The sequence below is a fragment of the Pseudophryne corroboree genome, chromosome 2, assembly GCF_028390025.1.
Source record: "Pseudophryne corroboree isolate aPseCor3 chromosome 2, aPseCor3.hap2, whole genome shotgun sequence".
Lineage (NCBI taxonomy): Eukaryota > Metazoa > Chordata > Amphibia > Anura > Myobatrachidae > Pseudophryne > Pseudophryne corroboree.
In genome coordinates, this window is record NC_086445.1 from 196,290,832 (window position 1) to 196,313,727 (window position 22,896).

General features: G+C 45.5%; 1 protein-coding gene across 1 annotated transcript in view; it reads left to right on the forward strand.

The window, feature by feature from the left end:
- The window catches only part of NCKAP1L (NCK associated protein 1 like), a 616,762-nt gene that overhangs the window by 195,233 nt on the left and 398,633 nt on the right, over positions 1 to 22,896 (forward strand). Inside the window, exon 22 of the mRNA XM_063952202.1 lies at positions 19,067 to 19,203. Coding sequence (XP_063808272.1) covers positions 19,067 to 19,203 — 137 coding nt within the window. The remainder of the gene's footprint in view (positions 1 to 19,066; positions 19,204 to 22,896) is intronic.

A 22,896-nucleotide genomic window follows, 5' to 3' on the forward strand; every position in this document is an offset into this window, starting at 1 on the left:
AGTGCCATCCTGTCTGACACTGCAGTGCCACTCCTAGATGGGCCAGGTGTTTGTGCCGGCCACTTGTGTCGCTTAGCTCAGTCATCCAGCGACCTCGGTGCAAATTTTAGAACTAAAAATAATAGTGTGAGGTGTTCAGAATAGACTGGAAATGAGTGGAAATTATGGTTATTGAGGTTAATAATACTATGGGATCAAAATGACCCCCAATTTCTATGATTTAAGCTGTTTTTGAGGGGGTTTTGAAAAAAAAACACCCGAATCCGACAAAAAAATTTCAGGGAGGTTTTGCCAAAACGCGTCCAAATCCAAAACACGGCAGCGGAACCGAATCCAAAACCAAAACACAAAATCCGAAAAATGTCCGGTGCACATCTCTAATAATAACTGTAAGTAATGTGCAATGACATTAGGTACAGACTACAGTGATACAACAGTGTGGTATATTATGGAGAGTGGAACTTCAGTCATTTGTGTCTCACAGAAGCTGTGTTCTTAGAATGATTATTTAATGCTGGAACATCTCTCCAGGGCTTACAGTATATTTGTCATTTCTTTTAACACAAAAATAATGTTTATATTTAGTTCCATTTAATTTGTGTAGTGCTGTCTTCTATTATTCATTTGAAAAGCATGTTCCCATTGCTAAAAAAAACAGTTTGACCTTAAATGCAAGTTGTTTTTACGTTAAAGAGCTTCTAAAATAACTGTATATACTTATAAAGGTTTCAATTTCTTATAAGAGCTCAGGGCCATCTAACATATAATATTATTATTATTATTATTATTTATTATTATCAGTTTCTTATATAGCGCAGCAAATTCCGTTGCGCTTTACAACTGGACATAGGCATATAGGCACACTGGGCAGCTGCCCAGGGACCCATGATTTTATGGGCTTTGAGCAGGGGCAGGCTGGATCAGGGGCATCTTGTAGCTTCTTGGGAGGCAGGTAGAGAATGCTGCCCAGCAGCTCCGATGGGATTTACACACAATTAGAGCAGCCAGGCAGCATTCTCTACCTGCCTCCCAGCCTTCAGCCAGACACTGAATGGCTGTCAGCATGCTGATTTGTGGATGGCTGGAGCCAGTGCCGTTACTAGACATTTTAGCGCTGTGTGCAAGAAACGGCATTGGCGCGCCCCCCCCACCTTATGTAAAATATGGGCAGTGCGCGCCATAGATTAGGGGCGTGGCTTCATGGGGAAAGGGTGTGGCCACAACATAATACCAATTCATACTACGGTGCACAGTAGTCTCCATTATTCAAATTACACCGCAAAGTAGCGCCACTACACCAGGTAGAGCCCCTTTTACACATTACGGCAGTCAGCGTCCCCTTTTTACACATTACGGCAGACAGTCCCCCTTTTTACACATTACGGCAGACAGCGTCCCCCTTTTTACACATTATTGCACTCAGCGTCCCCTTTTTACACATTACGACAGACAGCGTCCCCTTTTTACACATTACAACAGACAGCGTCCCCTTTTTACACATTACAACAGACAGCGTCCCCTTTTTACACATTATGGAAGACAGCGTCCCCCTTTTTACACATTACGGAAGACGGCATCCCCTTTTTACACATTACGGCAGACGGCGTCCCCCTTCTCACACATTACGGCAGACGGCGTCCCCCTTACACGTTACGGCAGACGGCGTCCCCCTTCTTACACATTACGGCAGACAGCGTCCCCTTCTTACACATTACGGCAGACAGCGTCCCCTTTTTACACATTACGGCAGCCAGTCCCCTTTTTACACATTACGGCAGATAGCGTTGATAGAGAGAGAGACAGACAGACAGACAGACACTTACCATCTCTCCCCGCTGTCCTCTGTGACACTGGCTGGTGCTGCTGTGCTGTGCTGGGGCGGGCTGCGGCTGGGCAATGGAGCTGAGACGGCCTGTAGTGGGGAAATGCTGGCGCCTGGCGGGTCCTCCCCGCTCCGATGCTCCGTACAGTGGAGCTGAAGCGTCTTGCGGCTTGGTCATGTTGGCGGGTCCTCCCCACTCTGAAGCTCCGTACAGTGGAGCTGAGGCTTGCGGCTGGGGCATGTTGGCGGGTCCTCCCCGCGCCCATACTACGGAGTATGGGAGCGGGGAGGTCCCGCCAACATGCCTCAGCCGCAAGCCGCCTCAGCTCCACTGTACGGAGTCCGTACAGTGGAGCTGAGGTGGCTTGCTGTGCTGGGGCGGGCTGTGGCTGAGCAATGGAGCTGTATGGAGCTCTGATGCTCTGTACAGTGTTAAACAGGGCTGTGACTGTGCGCTCCCCAGGGCTCTGCGCTGTGGGCCTAATTCTGAGTTGATCGCAGCAGCAAGTTTGTTAGCAGTTGGGTAAAACCATGTGCACTGCAGGGGGGGACAGATATAACATGTGCAGAGAGAGTTAGATTTGAGTGGAGTGTATTCAAACTGAAATCTAAATTGCAGTGTAAAAATAAAGCAGCCTGTATTTACCCTGCACAGAAACTAAATAACCCACCCAAATCTAACTCTCTCTGCAAATGTTATATCTGCCCCCCCTGCAGTGCACATTGTTTTGCCCAATTGCTAACAAACTTGCTGCTGCGATCAACTCAGAATTGCCCCCCGTATGCGAGGCCCCTCTCGCACACACCTAGTTACGGCCCTGGCTGGAGCTATCCACCAATCAGAGTGCTGATAGCCATTCACTGTATGGAAGCATGTGGAGAAACAGTGCGGGACCTAAGTAGGGGCAAGCTATGATTTTTTATTCCATTTTATTCCCGTGATTTGGTGGGTAGGGGCCCCAGTACATTGCTTTGCTCAGGGCCTACAGTTCTGTTAAGACGGCTCTGTCAGAGATACATGAGCTAAGCCAACATTCCCTATAATAAATTCAGAGCAAACTAGACCACATTCTCATCTACTAAAGTCCTGTTTATTTAAATCTTGTCCAGATATGCACATTTCAGCCAAACCAAGCCAAGATATGCTCACACTATGCCTCCACATGTTTTTTTCTGGCAGGCCTTGCCCCTCCCACCTGTTGGAAATCTAGGTTGTATTGGGAGTATCGGGATACTGGCAGTCAGAAAAGGATATTATCACTGACTAGACACCTTTCCCTTCGCACATCAGGCTTTTTGACACATTGGGGACCATTCATTATTACAGTGCGATGGTACCATGAAAATGATGTGTCTGTTTTGCAGCAATTCCATATTGCTCTGGTGTGGGGATAGCTGTCTCTGCTATCCCTATAACTGCTACCCCTATCATTGCTACCCCTATCACTGCTATCCCCATGACTGCTATCCCTAAAACTGCTATCCCTATCACTGCTATCCCTATCACTGCTATCACCTATAGCTTCTATCCCTATCACTGCTATACCTATCACTGCTATCCCTATCACTGCTATCACCTATAGCTGCTATCAGAGCCGGCCATAGCCAATTTGATGCCCTAGGCAAAATTTTGTCTGGTGCCCCTAGCTCCGCCGCTAGTTCTGCATCTGTACCTGCAACGCTCAGGGAGTGGGGCCCACCGGGGGGTTACCCTGTGGGCCAGTTCAACTCTGCACAATGCCACACAGTAATGACCATAATACATATAATTCCACACAGTAAAGGAACCTTACACATATGCCCCACATTAGTAATGCCCATAATACACATAATGCCACACAGTAATGCACCTTACACATATGCCCCACATTAGTAATGCCCATAATACACATATACTGCCACAGATGCTGCCACACTTGCTGGTTATACAAAAAGACCAGTATCAAACATGTAGAAAGTAACTGTCCATTCTCTTCACTATTCAGTGTGTTTGCTGGTGTCTGTTACTGCATGCCCTTTACTTTATACTGTGGGAGTGATATGCTCTGCCCTCCAGTCTGATGTGTCCAAAAGTCATGCTGCAGCTGCACTGATGTTTCATATAGAAAAGCACAACGCAACTTACTGACCACGTTACAGTGCTTGGTGGCAGGGGAATTTTACGGCATGGACTGACTAGGAAATAAAGTGTGGGGAGAACATTGCCCATGTTATGTCCCTGCAGACACCTGGGAATTGCACAGGGATAAGGGACACAGGATAACAGGGTCCCCCTCCCCTATGTGCACAAGCAGTATAGCATACCTCCCAACATGACCCTCTCCAGGAGGGACAGCATGCTCTGCTCCTGAACTTCCCTCTTAATGTATGATTTCTAGCACCTGTGCTGAAACACCTGTCTTATCCATTAACCTGTTCAACACAGGTGTTGGTAATCATAAATTATGAGAAAAGTCCTGGAGCAGAGCATTGTGTCCCTCCTGGAGAGGGTCATGTTGGGAGGTATGGTATAGGTGATGTCAGGTTTCTGTGAAGCAGTCTTCCAAAATACACATGTGTTATAGAAGCCATCCAGTAATAACCTTATATAGTCAGTGAAAATGTCACAGGTCCAGGAATTGCATTTACTTGGCTTCTGCTGTCTGTCTGAGGTCTCACAAGTCAGGGGCATTCAAGCATGTCAGAGGAAGTTTAAGGCACAGTGTGCATTTTTTTTTTTACAAATGTAAACAGCAGTGTATACAAGTACTGATTGAATACATTTGGAAAGTAACAGTTAGTTTGCGGACTGTCCCTCCCAGCATGAGATACTGCAGGGACATGCTTGGATGCCCCTAGACATGCTTGAATGCCCTAGGCAAATGCCTAGCCTGCCTATAGCTAAGGCCGGCTCTGGAGCCTGCTATCCCTATCACTGCTATCTCTATCACTGCTAGCCCTAAAACTGCTATCCCTATCACTGCTATCCCTATCACTGCTAGCCCTATCACTGCTATCCCTATCACTGCTAGCCCTAAAACTGCTATCCCTATCACTGCTATCCCTATCACTGCTATCCCTATCACTGCTATCCCTATCACTGCTATCCCTATCACTGCTATCCCTATCACTTCTATCCCTATCACTGCTATCCCTATCACTGCTAGCCCTATCACTGCTATCCCTATCACTGCTAGCCCTATCACTGCTACCCCTATCACTGCTATCCCTATCACTGCTATCCCTATCACTGCTATCCCTATCACTGCTAGCCCTATCACTGCTATCCCTATCACTGCTAGCCCTAAAACTGCTATCCCTATCACTGCTATCCCTATCACTGCTAGCCCTAAAACTGCTATCCCTATCACTGCTATCCCTATCACTGCTAGCCCTAAAACTGCTATCCCTATCACTGCTATCCCTATCACTGCTAGCCCTATCACTTCTATCCCTATCACTGCTATCCCTATCACTGCTAGCCCTATCACTTCTATCCCTATCACTTCTATCCCTATCACTGCTATCCCTATCACTGCTATCACCTATAGCTTCTATCCCTATCACTGCTATACCTATCACTGCTATCCCTATCACTGCTATCACCTATAGCTTCTATCCCTATCACTGCTATACCTATCACTGCTATCCCTATCACTGCTATCACCTATAGCTTCTATCCCTATCACTGCTATACCTATCACTGCTATCCCTATCACTGCTAGCCCTATCACTGCTATCCCTATCACTGCTATCCCTATCACTGCTATCCCTATCACTGCTATCCCTATCACTGCTATCCCTATCACTTCTATCCCTATCACTGCTATCCCTATCACTGCTAGCCCTATCACTTCTATCCCTATCACTGCTATCCCTATCACTGCTATCACCTATAGCTTCTATCCCTATCACTGCTATACCTATCACTGCTATCCCTATCACTGCTATCACCTATAGCTTCTATCCCTATCACTGCTATACCTATCACTGCTATCCCTATCACTGCTATCACCTATAGCTTCTATCCCTATCACTGCTATCCCTATCACTGCTATCACCTATAGCTTCTATCCCTATCACTGCTATCCCTATCACTGCTATCACCTATAGCTTCTATCCCTATCACTGCTATACCTATCACTGCTATCCCTATCACTGCTATCACCTATAGCTTCTATCCCTATCACTGCTATCCCTATCACTGCTATCACCTATAGCTTATATCCCTATCACTGCTATCCCTATCACTGCTATCCCTATCACTGCTAGCCCTATCACTTCTATCCCTATCACTGCTAGCCCTATCACTGCTAGCCCTATCACTTCTATCCCTATCACTGCTATCCCTATCACTGCTATCACCTATAGCTTCTATCCCTATCACTGCTATACCTATCACTGCTATCCCTATCACTGCTATCACCTATAGCTTCTATCCCTATCACTGCTATACCTATCACTGCTATCCCTATCACTGCTATCACCTATAGCTTCTATCCCTATCACTGCTATACCTATCACTGCTATCCCTATCACTGCTAGCCCTAAAACTGCTATCCCTATCACTGCTATCCCTATCACTGCTATCCCTATCACTGCTAGCCCTATCACTGCTATCCCTATCACTTCTATCCCTATCACTGCTATCCCTATCACTGCTAGCCCTATCACTTCTATCCCTATCACTGCTATCCCTATCACTGCTATCACCTATAGGCCCTCATTCCGAGTTGATCGGTCGCAAGGCGATTTTAGCAGAGTTACACACGCTAAGCCGCCGCCTACTGGGAGTGAATCTTAGCTTCTTAAAATTGCGACCGATGTATTCGCAATATTGCGATTACTAACTACTTAGCAGTTTCTGAGTAGCTCCAGACTTACTCTGCCTGTGCGATCATTTCAGTGCTTGTCGTTCCTGGTTGACGTCACAAACACACCCAGCGTTCGCCCAGGCACTCCCACCGTTTCCCCGGCCACTCCTGCGTTTTTTCCGGAAACGGTAGCGTTTTCAGCCACACGCCCCTGAAACGCCGTGTTTCCGCCCAGTAACACCCATTTCCTGTCAATCACATTACGATCGCCGGAGCGAAGAAAAAGCCGTGAGTAAAAATACTTTCATCATAGTAAAGTTACTTGGCGCAGTCGCAGTGCGAACTTTGCGCATGCGTACTAAGCGGATTTTCACTGCGATGCGATGAAAAATACCGAGCGAACAACTCGGAATGAGGGCCATAGCTTCTATCCCTATCACTGCTATCCCTATCACTGCTATCACCTATAGCTTCTATCCCTATCACTACTATCCCTATCACTGCTATCACCTATAGCTTCTATCCCTATCACTGCTATCCCTATCACTGCTATCCCTATCACTGCTAGCCCTATCACTTCTATCCCTATCACTGCTATCCCTATCACTGCTAGCCCTATCACTTCTATCCCTATCACTGCTATCCCTATCACTGCTATCACCTATAGCTTCTATCCCTATCACTGCTATACCTATCACTGCTATCCCTATCACTGCTATCACCTATAGCTTCTATCCCTATCACTGCTATACCTATCACTGCTATCCCTATCACTGCTATCACCTATAGCTTCTATCCCTATCACTGCTATACCTATCACTGCTATCCCTATCACTGCTAGCCCTAAAACTGCTATCCCTATCACTGCTATCCCTATCACTGCTATCCCTATCACTGCTAGCCCTATCACTGCTATCCCTATCACTTCTATCCCTATCACTGCTATCCCTATCACTGCTAGCCCTATCACTTCTATCCCTATCACTGCTATCCCTATCACTGCTATCACCTATAGCTTCTATCCCTATCACTGCTATACCTATCACTGCTATCCCTATCACTGCTATCACCTATAGCTTCTATCCCTATCACTGCTATACCTATCACTGCTATCCCTATCACTGCTATCACCTATAGCTTCTATCCCTATCACTGCTATCCCTATCACTGCTATCACCTATAGCTTCTATCCCTATCACTGCTATCCCTATCACTGCTATCACCTATAGCTTCTATCCCTATCACTGCTATACCTATCACTGCTATCCCTATCACTGCTATCACCTATAGCTTCTATCCCTATCACTGCTATCACCTATAGCTTATATCCCTATCACTGCTATACCTATCACTGCTATCCCTATCACTGCTATCCCTATCACTGCTATCACCTATAGCTTCTATCCCTATCACTGCTATCACCTATAGCTTCTATCCCTATCACTGCTATACCTATCACTGCTATCCCTATCACTGCTATCACCTATAGCTTCTATCCCTATCACTGCTATCACCTATAGCTTCTATCCCTATCACTGCTATACCTATCACTGCTATCCCTATCACTGCTATCACCTATAGCTTCTATCCCTATCACTGCTATCCCTATCACTGCTATCACCTATAGCTTCTATCCCTATCACTGCTATACCTATCACTGCTATCACCTATAGCTTCTATCCCTATCACTGCTATACCTATCACTGCTATCACCTATAGCTTCTATCCCTATCACTGCTATACCTATCACTGCTATCACCTATAGCTTCTATCCCTATCACTGCTATCCCTATCACTGCTATCACCTATAGCTTCTATCCCTATCACTGCTATCCCTATCACTGCTATCACCTATAGCTTCTATCCCTATCACTGCTATACCTATCACTGCTATCCCTATCACTGCTATCACCTATAGCTTCTATCCCTATCACTGCTATCCCTATCACTGCTATCACCTATAGCTTCTATCCCTATCACTGCTATCCCTATCACTGCTATCACCTATAGCTTCTATCCCTATCACTGCTATACCTATCACTGCTATCCCTATCACTGCTATCACCTATAGCTTCTATCCCTATCACTGCTATACCTATCACTGCTATCCCTATCACTGCTATCACCTATAGCTTCTATCCCTATCACTGCTATACCTATCACTGCTATCCCTATCACTGCTATCACCTATAGCTGCTATCCCTATCACTGCTATCCCTATCACTGCTAGCCCTAAAACTGCTATCCCTATCACTGCTATCCCTATCACTGCTATCCCTATCACTGCTATCCCTATCACTGCTATCCATATAACTGCTATCCCTATCACTGCTAGCCCTAAAACTGCTATCCCTATCACTGCTATCCCTATCACTGCTAGCCCTATCACTTCTATCCCTATCACTGCTATCCCTATCACTGCTATCACCTATAGCTTCTATCCCTATCACTGCTATCCCTATCACTGCTATCACCTATAGCTTCTATCCCTATCACTGCTATACCTATCACTGCTATCCCTATCACTGCTATCACCTATAGCTTCTATCCCTATCACTGCTATACCTATCACTGCTATCACCTATAGCTTCTATCCCTATCACTGCTATACCTATCACTGCTATCCCTATCACTGCTATCACCTATAGCTTCTATCCCTATCACTGCTATCCCTATCACTACTATCACCTATAGCTTCTATCCCTATCACTGCTATACCTATCACTGCTATCCCTATCACTGCTATCCCTATCACTGCTATCACCTATAGCTTCTATCCCTATCACTGCTATCCCTATCACTGCTATCACCTATAGCTTCTATCCCTATCACTGCTATACCTATCACTGCTATCCCTATCACTGCTATCACCTATAGCTTCTATCCCTATCACTGCTATCCCTATCACTGCTATCACCTATAGCTTCTGTCCCTATCACTGCTATACCTATCACTGCTATCCCTATCACTGCTATCACCTATAGCTTCTATCCCTATCACTGCTATACCTATCACTGCTATCCCTATCACTGCTATCACCTATAGCTTCTATCCCTATCACTGCTATACCTATCACTGCTATCCCTATCACTGCTATCACCTATAGCTGCTATCCCTATCACTGCTATCCCTATCACTGCTAGCCCTAAAACTGCTATCCCTATCACTGCTATCCCTATCACTGCTATCCCTATCACTGCTATCCCTATCACTGCTATCCCTATCACTGCTATCCCTATCACTGCTATCCATATAACTGCTATCCCTATCACTGCTAGCCCTAAAACTGCTATCCCTATCACTGCTATCCCTATCACTGCTAGCCCTATCACTTCTATCCCTATCACTGCTATCCCTATCACTGCTATCACCTATAGCTTCTATCCCTATCACTGCTATCCCTATCACTGCTATCACCTATAGCTTCTATCCCTATCACTGCTATACCTATCACTGCTATCCCTATCACTGCTATCACCTATAGCTTCTATCCCTATCACTGCTATCCCTATCACTGCTATCACCTATAGCTTCTATCCCTATCACTGCTATCCCTATCACTGCTATCACCTATAGCTTCTATCCCTATCACTGCTATACCTATCACTGCTATCCCTATCACTGCTATCACCTATAGCTTCTATCCCTAGCACTGCTATCCCTATCACTACTATCACCTATAGCTTCTATCCCTATCACTGCTATACCTATCACTGCTATCCCTATCACTGCTATCCCTATCACTGCTATCACCTATAGCTTCTATCCCTATCACTGCTATCCCTATCACTGCTATCACCTATAGCTTCTATCCCTATCACTGCTATACCTATCACTGCTATCCCTATCACTGCTATCACCTATAGCTTCTATCCCTATCACTGCTATCCCTATCACTGCTATCACCTATAGCTTCTATCCCTATCACTGCTATACCTATCACTGCTATCACCTATAGCTTCTATCCCTATCACTGCTATCCCTATCACTGCTATCACCTATAGCTTCTATCCCTATCACTGCTATACCTATCACTGCTATCCCTATCACTGCTATCACCTATAGCTTCTATCCCTATCACTGCTATCCCTATCACTGCTATCACCTATAGCTTCTATCCCTACCACTGCTATACCTATCACTGCTATCACCTATAGCTTCTATCCCTATCACTGCTATACCTACCACTGCTATCCCTATCACTGCTATCACCTATAGCTTCTATCCCTATCACTGCTATCCCTATCACTGCTATCACCTATAGCTTCTATCCCTATCACTGCTATCCCTATCACTGCTATCACCTATAGCTTCTATCCCTATCACTGCTATCCCTATCACTGCTATCACCTATAGCTTCTATCCCTATCACTGCTATACCTATCACTGCTATCACCTATAGCTGCTATCCCTATCACTGCTATCCCTATCACTGCTAGCCCTAAAACTGCTATCCCTATCACTGCTAGCCCTATCACTGCTATCCCTATCACTGCTATCCCTATCACTTCTATCCCTATCACTGCTATCCATATAACTGCTATCTTTGCTATTAAAAGGTAATGGTGAAAGCTTCCATTCAGTGCCGTTTCTAGCGGCGGGCGAGCCGTGCAACCGCACGGGGCGCCCGCCGCGGCACTTTGTTACTCGTTATCGCCTCTCCCCGAGCGCTCCTGCTCGGGGGGCGGAGTTTCGCGGAATGACGCGTTGTGTCGTGACGTCACGACGCAAACGCGTCATTCCGCGAAACTCTGCCCCCCGAGCAGGAGCGCACGGGGAGTGGCGATAAGGAGAATGCATGGAAGGAGGAGGTGGCCAGCGGCGCGAGGGACGTCAGTCGGCGGGACCGAAGAGCGGGAAGACGTCACGTAAGTATTCTCTCTCCCCCTTCCTTCCCCCCCACTTGAAACCTGCCTGCCGCACTGTGTAAAATGGGGACACCTGCCTATGGGGATACCTGCCTGCCGCACTGTGTAAAATGGGGACACCTGCCTATGGGGATACCTGCCTGCCGCACTGTGTAAAATGGGGACACCTGCCTATGGGGATACCTGCCTGCCGCACTGTGTAAAATGGGGGCACCTGCCTGCGTAATGTGTAATATGGGAATACCTGCCTGCTGCACTGTGTAAAATGGGGACACCTGCCTGCGTACTGTGTAAAATGGGGATACCTGCCTATGGGGATACCTGCCTGCCGCACTGTGTAAAATGGGGACACCTGCCTGCGTAATGTGTAATATGGGAATACCTGCCTGCCGCACTGTGTAAAATGGGGGCACCTGCCTGCGTACTGTGTAAAATGGGGATATCTGCCTGCTGCACTGTGTAAAATGGGGACACCTGCCTATGGGGATACCTGCCTGCCGCACTGTGTAAAATGGGGACACCTGCCTATGGGGATACCTGCCTGCCGCACTGTGTAAAATGGGAACACCTGCCTATGGGGATACCTGCCTGCCGCACTGTGTAAAATGGGGGCACCTGCCTGCGTAATGTGTAATATGGGAATACCTGCCTGCCGCACTGTGTAAAATGGGGGCACCTGCCTGCGTACTGTGTAAAATGGGGATATCTGCCTACCGTACTGTGTAAAATGGGGATACCTGCCGCACTGTGTAAAATGGGGATACCTGCCTGCCGCGCTGTGTAAAATGGGGATACCTGCCTGCCGCGCTGTGTAAAATGGGGACACCTGCCTGCCGCGCTGTGTAATATGGGGACACTTGCCTGCTGTAATGTGTAAAAAGGGGACTTTTTTATTTTTTTCCCCCTGTGGTGGGTGTGATGATATCAGATGAGGCCACGCCCACTTTAATGAGACCACGCCCATTTTAATCAGGCCACACACCCTTGTCGGGAGCGCGCGCGCCTTAGGCGCGCGCATGCTTTTTCTTTTTATGGCTATATGGGGGGGGGGGCACGCATACAGCAATTGGGGGGGGGCGCATTTTAAAATTTCGCACTGGGAGCCAAATTGTCTAGAAACGGCCCTGCTTCCATTACTGAGCTTAACCTGGCAGTTATGACATGTGCACTAAGAGAGCCAGAGGGGGGCAGAGGAATTATGTATCGATCCTTCTTTGCAACCTGGACCTCCTTCCCATAGGACAGTGGTTCCTAAATGCAGTCCACACAGCAGAGGCGTCACTAACTTCTGTGACACTCAGTGCAGCAGCAGGAATCAATAAGCGCACCTAAGGTGCGCGCTGGCATAAAGGTGACTTGAACTCACTGTGAGGAACATGGGCTTGCTGGGAGAGGCATGGCTTAGTGGCCCAACCCCAATTTCCATCACTCTGGGAATCCCGGAGTTGCGGGCTGCCCTCATGACTGTGTTGGCTGCAGTGCCCGGTGCTACACTATGACAGGAGCCGGGTGCAGCATGTTATGTTACAGTGCAGCACCCAGCTCCTGTCACCTCGTCAGGTGACACCCAGGTGCTGCCCGCACCCCCCTAGTGACACCACTACCTCAAGGCACTGCAACAGTCTAAGGGGGTCATTCTGAGTTGATCGCTTGCTAGCTATTTTTTGCAGTGCTGCAAACAGATAGTCGCTGCCTATAGGGGAGTGTATTTTTGCTTTGTAAGTGTGTGATCGCATGTGCAGACGAACACTACAAAAAGTTTTGTGCAGTTTCTGAGTAGCTCAGAACTTACTGAGCCGCTGCGATCACTTCAGTCTGTCTGGTCCCGGAATTGATGTCAGACACCCGCCCTGCAAACGCTTGGACACGCCTGCATTATTCCAAATACTCCCCGAAAACGGCCAGTTGACACCCACAAACGCCCTCTTCCTGTCAATCTCCTTGCGATCGGCTGTGCGAACGGATTCTTCGTTAAATCCATCACTCAGCAACGATCCGCTTTGTATCCGTATGACACACCGGCGCATTGCGGTGCATACGCATGCGCAGTTCTGACCTGATCACAGCACAGCAAAAAATACTAGTGTGCAATCAGGTCGGAATGACCCCCTAAGTTTTAAGGATATCCATGCTTAGACACAGGTGACTTAATTAGTACCTCAGTCAGTTTGATTACACCATCTGTACACAAGTAGGGATATACCTAAAACCTGGTCTGTTGGGGTGCCTTGAGGTCTGTGTTTGGGAACCACTGCCATAGAAAGTAGCAGGTCTCTGAGGACTAACGCCAAATGAAGATGGAGTGAGTTCCCTGCAATCAAACCAACAAAAACATTCAGTTTTTAGAGCTTGATGAGTATAGGTCCCCATATTATTGCATGGGGACATGAGGCACAACTGGGAGTATATTTACTAAAGTTACTGTAGATTTGGGATTAATTTTGTGAATCTTAAAAATCGAATGAAATCTATTATGTTGAAACCGAAATATCCCTTAAAAAATCCCTCATTTACTAATAATCAGTTTTTTAAATTCGATTTTCAAATAGAATTCAATTTTGATTGCTTTTTAGAAGGGATTTTGTGTTGAATTTCTGAAATCCCTTCCAGAATCAAACCTCAAATCCACATTAAAATCCCCAGCAAAATCAAATGCAAAATCGGACAGAACTTCCTCATTGCTTCCTATTGGTCCAAATGTATCACATGTACACTAATTAAAGGGGAAGCACTCTGTTTACACTGTTTTATACATGAAACCCAAACTGATTATTCAAATTTTGTGGGTATAAATAATATATACTTAAGGTGCATACACGCAGTACGATTTTGACTATTTTCGATTTTGACTTTGCGATTTCTACTGAATTCCCCCAGAGCATAGAAGCACCGATTACTATCTGTACCTTCGATTTTGACTATGTGCGATTTTGACTAAGTGCCAATTTTGACTATACTTTATAGTAGATAGTACACTATATAGTCAACATTGACTTGCCTGCACAGTCTATCTTTCCTTGCGTTGCCGACCCCGTGGGAGTGCGCACCAGTATCTCAAGCTGCCTACCACAGTGCAATTTGCACTAAAGCTCAGTACACACTAGCAGAGCCCCTGCCGATGCGAATATTGGCGGTGGCAGGGACCCAGCGGGGTGCCGGCATCGATGCCAGCGGAGAAGGGAGCAACGGCGGTAGGACCTCCCTCATCTGTACGTGTTCAGACGAGGGAGGGGGGTCGTTAACGATGTGCGGGAGCTTGCATCATTAATGACATTGAGTGTACACACTGGGCGAGATTGTAAAAGACCTCTCTCAGATTGGCCCTTCTGAGCGAGATCTTTTACTTTCTCGTCTAGTGTGTATGGGGCTTAACTTTCCCTGCGATGTTGACTATATAGTCAAAATCGCAAGGATAAATCTCATTGTGTGTATAAACCTTTACAGCTGAAATAATTGGCAATTAATTTAGCCCTAATCTGCCTTCCTGCCAACCTTCCACTTTCTGTGCTCACATTGTTGATAACAAAACCTCTGCCTGCTCCCTGTTTATTGCATAATCTGGAGGGGGGGGGGGGGGGGGATTAGTTTAAATAATTCACATTTATGACAGCAGCAGAGCACAATATCGGACATTTTTGACAAATTATATAATAATAAGCCTCCCGAATTATCAACCTTGTTTTTAATAGACCAAAGGTGCATTCTTTCCTGGATTAGGTGACTATATGTACCTCTGTATAGTTATGCTCCGCAGGAGTTTGATGATTTGACAGTGGAGTCAGAATCCAGGAGCAACAGCCATAGCCTAAATCACCTGATGTTGGGGGGGGGGAGAGAATTTGAACAATATAGTAACAAGTACTGCTAGCTGCTTCATTAACATACAGGTAACTTACCCAACAACCATCACTCTGGCATTTGACTCATCTCAAATTTTGCAGACAGGGATGATTTGCTGAATATGAAGGCATCATGGCACGAACCAGGATAGCCAGTTGCAACACTCATGAATTTAAGTTTCATTATATCATCCAACCAAAGTTTCAGATATTGTGCTATGCTCCTAACTATAGCATATTTATGGACTAGGTATTATGCCTGTGTAAACATGTGCAGTATTGAACTTATAAAGCTGCTGATGTTGCTCTGATTAATGTTCCTGGGTTCTCTCAGTCAGGTGGCGATTTGCATACTGCAGGTAGGTGCACATCATACCATAACCTCGGACAGCCATTATTCCACAGGCACACTACTCCACATGCTTTTGGGAACTTTAAAAGTAATCACTATCAATTTACTACCAGTAGAATGTTGTTTAGAAGCACTAAGATGATTCAATTCATTTGTGGATTTGATGTTTGATATAAAGTTCGATTTGCAAATTTGCACAGATAATTATACAGCAGCACTGGGCATATGGCAGCAGATGACACAACCACTGTGAATGGTCACTGGACTGACTGATTCAGCACAGGACACTAGCACTGGTCTGATGCAGGACAACACAGATAATTATACAGCAGCACTGGACATATGGCAGCAGAGGACACCACTGTGACTGGTCACTGGACTGACTGATGCCCATGACACTACCTCTGGTCTGATGCAGGACAACACAGCAATACTGTAAGGGACTTATTATACAGCAGCACTGGACATATGGCAGCAAAGGACACCACCACTGTGACTGATGCAGTACAACACACCACAGCTGAACTGATGCAGCACAACACAGCACCACTGAACTGATGCAGCACAACACAGCACCCTATACAGCAGCACTGGACATATGGCAGCAAGAGGACACAACCACTGTGACTGGACAGATGCAGCACAAGACACGGACACTGAGGACACTGAGAGAACGGAGACACGTCCTCTCTCTACACTCTCCAATGCCGGAGTGAAAATGGCGGGCACATGCGGCTCCTTATATGGAATCCAAATCCCGCGAGAATCCGACAGCGGGATGATGACGTTTTGCCTCGTTCTGGTCTCCGAGTTAGGCGGGAAAACCCGATATCTACACACAAAAAACAGCGCTATGGATTCAAGTGATAGGCAGTAATGGTGTAACAAATAGTGAGATAAAAACTTTAAGTTTAATACTATGAATAAAATTCACATTAACATTTCCTAGCAGGAATTAATAACATTGGTATACAGAAATATAAGCAATGTCCATATTTACTCAAACAGGTTTAGATGAAAAAATGTCTAACCCCTCTATATGGTCAGACATGTGGGTTCGCTCACAAGGTCCTGTGTAGTTAAGAGTCCACTGGATTTAGACCTATATAATTTGCGGCTCAGCTGGTATATTTCAAACGTGGACCGTTTGCAAGGTCCTAAAGGATAGTTATATACAGTTGTGCTCATAAGTTTACATACCCTAGCAGAATTTTTGATTTTCTGGCTATTTGTCAGAGAATATGAATGAAAACTTTTCTTTCACTCATGGTTAGTGGTTGGGTGATGCCATTTATTGTCAAACAAGACAATGATGAAAGGTACACCATTCCTACTGTGAAACACGGAGGTGGATCGCTGATGTGTGAGCTACAAAGGCACTGGAAACTTGGTCAAAATTGATGGCAAGATGAATGCAGAATGTTATCAGAAAATACTGAAGGAAAATTTGCACTCATCAGCCTGGAAGCTGCGCATGGGACGTACTTGGACGTTCCAACATGACAATGATCCAAAACACAAGGTCAAGTCGACCTGTCATTGGCTACAGCAGAATAAAGTGAAGGTTCTGGAGTGGCCATCTCAGTCTCCTGACCTCAATATCATTAAGCCACTCTGGGGAGATCTCAAATGTGCAGTTCATGCAAGACAGCCCAAGAATTTACAGGAACTGGAGGCTTTTTGTCAAGAAGAATGGACAGCTTTACCATCTGAGAAAATAAAGAGCCTCATCCACAACTACCACAAAAAACTTCACGCTGTCATAGATGTTAAAGGGGGCAATACACGGTATTAAGAACTGGGGTATGTAAACTTTAGATCATGGTCATTTGGGTAGTTTCTGTTGTCATTATGATTTAAAAAGAGTAAACACAGTTGTTTGACAATAAATGGCTTCACCCAACCACTAACCATGAGTGAAAGAAAAGTTTGTGAGTTATCATTCATATTCTCTGACAAATGGGCAGAAAATCACAAATTCTGCTAGGGTATGTAAACTTATGAGCACACCTGTATATATATTGCCTCTCAGCTTACTGACCATGGGCCTGTGTCAGAGTTGCACGATATCCCAATACTTACATAGTTGAGCGATTATCATCTGACTAAGGTTGAGTTTATGTACCATTTGTATGTGGTGAGGGGTGCGGAGACTCAAAGGCGTGGCGCAGCTGTTTTCAGGGCGTCTCAGTCTACCACTGTGATCGTGTTTGCAGTAGAAGATGATCCAGCGTCTAACATCCCATAGGGAAACTCAGTATGCAGCTTGGCTCAGTAATGCATACAGGAGCTGTGACATCCCCTGCTGCATTACCGTTTGATTGCTATCGCTGCTGCTTCCATGAAAGCAGCAGCTATAGCAACTCCGTCCACATCTGATTCAGGCCTATTCACTGTGTACAGATTTGCAGCTGTGAATAGATCCCTGAATTAGCCTCCATGGGGGTCATTCCGAGTTGTTCGCTAGCTGCCGTTGTTCGCAGCGCAGTGATCAGGCTAAAAATCGGCATTTCTGCGCATGCGTATGGACCGCAATGCGCACACGTGACGTATGGGTACAAAGGCTTTTGTGGTTTTGCACAGGTTCTAGCGACGTTTTCATTCGCACTGGTGGCCGCAAGAAGATTGACAGGAAAGGGGCGTTTCTGGGTGTCAACTGACCATTTTCAGGGAGTGCTAAGAAAAACGCAGGCGTGCCAGGGAAAATGCAGGCGTGGCTGGGCGAACACTGGGTGGATGTGTGACGTCAAAAGCCAACCCACCAACGTTAGAATCAACGCACACGAAGAGTAAGTCCAGGGCTGGTCTTGTTTTGCACAAAATGCTTTTGCAGGCGCTCTGCTGCACAGGCGTTTGCACTTCTGCAAAGCGAAAATACACTCCCAGGTGGGCGACGACAATGCGTTTGCACGGCTACTAAAAACTGCTGGCGAGCGAACAACTCGAAATAACCACCCATGCACGGTGCAAACAGTAGTTGCTAAAGGGATGCGATTAGACTGCTGTCAGTTGGGATCCCGGCGGTCAGGATACCGACGCCAGAATCCCGACCACTGACAATGCTGACAGCAGGAATCCCGGCTAACGGGGGCTGTTCCCACTTGTGGGTGTCCACGACACCCATAGAGTGGGAATAGAACCTGTGGTGAGCGCAGCGAGCCACCGAGCCCGCAGCGTGGTGAGCGCGCAAGGGGCTTTGTAGCACTCACCCCTGCCAGCACTGTGCCAAATTTACCTGCCATTGTATAATTATTGCCATAGGTACATGTATACATAGATTAGTCATTTTAAAGTATGTTTTGTTTGTGGCAACTAAATCCATGTATATCACTGCATTAAGCATCACCATTTAGTACAAAAGGAATAAATGGTTGCTTTTTCTTGAAATCAAGGTACTTGGAATGTCTCCTTCGCCAAGCTAGCACAGGGCTAATTGTGTATTCTCCAAGAATGAAATGCTTTATGGATCTACCAGCAGAAATCAGCAGGGAACAAGGCCTGAATGCTGAGGAGTACACAGATGTTTCAGGTGAGTCAATTTAAGACACATTTTCTAAACAGCAGATATAAACAATGTATATATTATTGTTTTATCGCAAATAGCATAAAGGTCAGATTTGATTTACATTAACTGATATAACTATGAATGCCTAACACACAGTAAAAGAAGCAGACATCTTTTTATTTTCCTGATGACACACTAACATGGTGCCTATGAATGGCATACAGTCCTAAATACAAAGAATACCAGGTATAGGGTTCTATTCAAAACCGAACGCAGAAGGGCGTCTGTACGCAGCAGTTGCATTTAGAGGGACTGCACGCGTGCACCGGCCGCTGTGCGCGTGCACGACCCTACATCTTGTGGCTTCATCTGTGGTTATTTCTCCAAGATGTTTGGAACAACCCCCCTGCCAAGTTCTTTCAAAAATTATGTGCAATTGTACCTAGAAGAATTGATGCTGTTTTGAAGGCAAAGGGTGGTCACACCAAATACTGTATGTGATTTGACTTAGATTTCCCTCCTGTTCAATCACTTTGCATTTTGCTAGTTGATAAAAATAAACTATTAAAACTTCTGTTTTTGAAAGCATTCTTACATTTTTCCACATCTGCCTAAAATGTTTGCACAGTACTGTGTGTGTATATATATATATATATATAAATATTTATATATATATATATATATATATATATATATCGTACCTAGAAGATATTGATGCTGTTCTGAAGACAATGGGTGGTTACACCAAATATCGATTTAATTTAGATTTTATATATATATATATATATATATATATATATATATACAACCAAATATAAAATCACAGCACTCGCCACCCCAGAAGCGGTGTGCAATGTCTGCACTCACCACTCATAGGGTGGGGTGCATGTAGCCCATGGCCACCTACTTAAATATATACAAACAGAAAGTTCAGCACTCACCATAGCAAGCTCACTTATCCTCACAACATCAATAAATAAATGATGGGGGTTTAGTTAGTGAATTGGCCAATGCACGGAAGCCTGTAAACCAATCGCCAAGGAACCCCACCTTCATGCAGGTCCTACACTATCACAGAGTCTCAAAAATTAAAACCTGGCAACTGTATCACAAATAATATAACTGCAAATATGCCTACTTGGTTTAATGTGCACCTGCCACATACCTTATGGCTTTTAAAGGTACACTAGTCACCTGACACTGGCTGATAAATTACTAAGGAACAGCTGACACAGGTTTAGGACAATTGAGTTTACATAGGGGTGCATGAAAAAGCTTGTGGCCACAGTTAATAATAGTTAACCAAAGATTAACCCTGCAATATACAAACAAATATAAAACCACAGCACTCGCCACCCCAGAAGCGGGGTGCAATGTCTGCACTCACCACTCATAGGGTGGGGTGCATGTAGCCCATGGCCACCTACTTAAATATATATAAACAGAAAATTCAGCACTCACCATAGCAAGCTCACTTATCCTCACAACATCAATAAATAAATGATAGGGGTTTAGTTAGTGAATTGGCCAATGCACGGAAGCCTGCAAACCAGGTTTTAATTTTTGAGACTCTTTGATAGTGTAGGACCTGCATGAAGGTGGAGTACCTTGTCGATCGGTTTGCAGGCTTACGGTTGGACGTTAACCTCTGCCTGTAGCCACTTAGGGATAATTAAACTAAAAGCGGTGGATGCATTGTGTCAATGGAATGAAGTGGGAACAATGGTAATGGCAGCACAATGCAGACACAACATCACTCCTGTTACCTTGCAACGCCATAATGGTGTGAAATAGACAGTAAAAGAAGTACTGTTCCTCTGCTGCAATTATATGTGAGGTGCACAGCCACCTCACATCACTGATTAATGAATTTCTCTTTTAGAGTTCAGTGAATGGAAGTTTTGTGTGATCTGAACAAATGTTTGCATAGGCTGATTATTGGACCAGGGTGAATCAGGGCTATTCCTCCATGTTAATGAATATATGCATTGATGTGCTGAACCAAAATTTAGTTTTGGTACAATGAAATATGCATCTAAGTGGAAGGGTAGAGAGTGCTCATATTTGAGAGTATTCCTATGTTTATAGGGAAATACAGTGCTATTTAGTAACTCAAGCTGGCCTGAAACGTACAATACTACTGTACAACACCTTTTGAGATACTGGAAATCAATACTTCTACAGTAATTCAACTAAGCCAAACTTGTTGTTAATCAGATGGTCCCCAAACCATTGAATTATCCAAAACTATAATTGTGTTTGATTTGTCAGTTTTCCGATTTAAACAGCCACTGACTACTTATGATTGAGTCAAGCAAAATAATACCCCTTTTCCACTAAAGTCGCGGGTCTGACCGAGGATTCGGAACATGGTTCCAAGCCAGGTCAGGCCCGAGACGGACCCCTTTTCCACTACGGCGCGACCCGGGAATATCCCGGGTTGGCGCCGTTTACAGTGTACCCATGTGCAGTGTCTTCTAGCCGGCGCTTGGAGATAACATCATCTCCAAGTGCCCGGAAAACTGTCAGATCGGGACCCTCAGGGCATGGCCTAGGCTCCGTTAGGCCACGCCTCCAATATGAAGCTGCCCACCATCACACTGGGGGCAAGCCCAGCACTCAGGAAGCTGCTGGGCTGCCCCCAGCCACCGGCATACACCTTTCCCGACCAGCACTGCTGTCTGCATAGCAGGACAGTCAGCAGCGACCGCCTGCGGGACACTCCGGTCAAGGAGGTATGGGTTCTAGGTATGCTGTAAACATGTCCCGGGTCATATGACCCAGGTTATTTTTGAGAGAGCCATTTCCACTACCAAAAAACCCGGGTCGATGCGCACCATCGTGCAAAAACCCGGGTTTTTTAAGCTAGTGGAAAATGGGTATAATTCTAAATAACTAAATCTCTCCAATTTGACATGTTGTGTACAGTATATTCACTGATCTGGCCCTTGTGATCAGGATGTGGGAGGTACTGTAATATGGTGTGGAATTAATCTCGACTTAATATTAGAGATGTGCGGTGGGCACTTTTTGTGTTTTGGTTCTGGTTCCATGCTTGTGTTTTGGATCTGGATTGGTTTTGCCAAAACCACCCTTTCGTGTTTTGGTTTTGGAGCTGGATGTTTTTTGAAAAAAACATAAAAACAGCTAAAATTGCAGAATTTGGGGGTAATTTTGATCCTACGGTATGATTAACCTCAATAACATTCATTTCCATTCATTTCCAGTCTATTCTGAACACCTCACACCTCACAATATTGTTTTTAGGCCAAAAGGTTGCACCGAGGTGGCTGTATGACTAAGCTAAGCGACACAAGTGGGCGGCACAAACACCTGGCCCATCTAGGAGTGGCACTGCAGTGGCAGACAGGATGGCACTTAAAAAAAAATAGTCCCCAAACAGCACATCATGCAAAGAAATAAAAGAGGTGCAATGAGGTAGCTGTATGACTAAGCTAAGTGGAACAAGTGTGCGGCACAAACACCTGGCCCATCTAGGAGTGGCACTGCAGTCCCACTGCACTAATGGCGGATACCGGACGCACGTCTAACACCAGCATAGTTGTTATGGCCTAAGGGTATATATATATACGGCAGTATCACTGGAATTATATGGCAGTACCACTGGACTGGATTTATACGGCAGTATCACTGGACTTATACGCCAGTACCACTGGAATTATACGGCAGTATCACTGGACTGAATTTATACGCCAG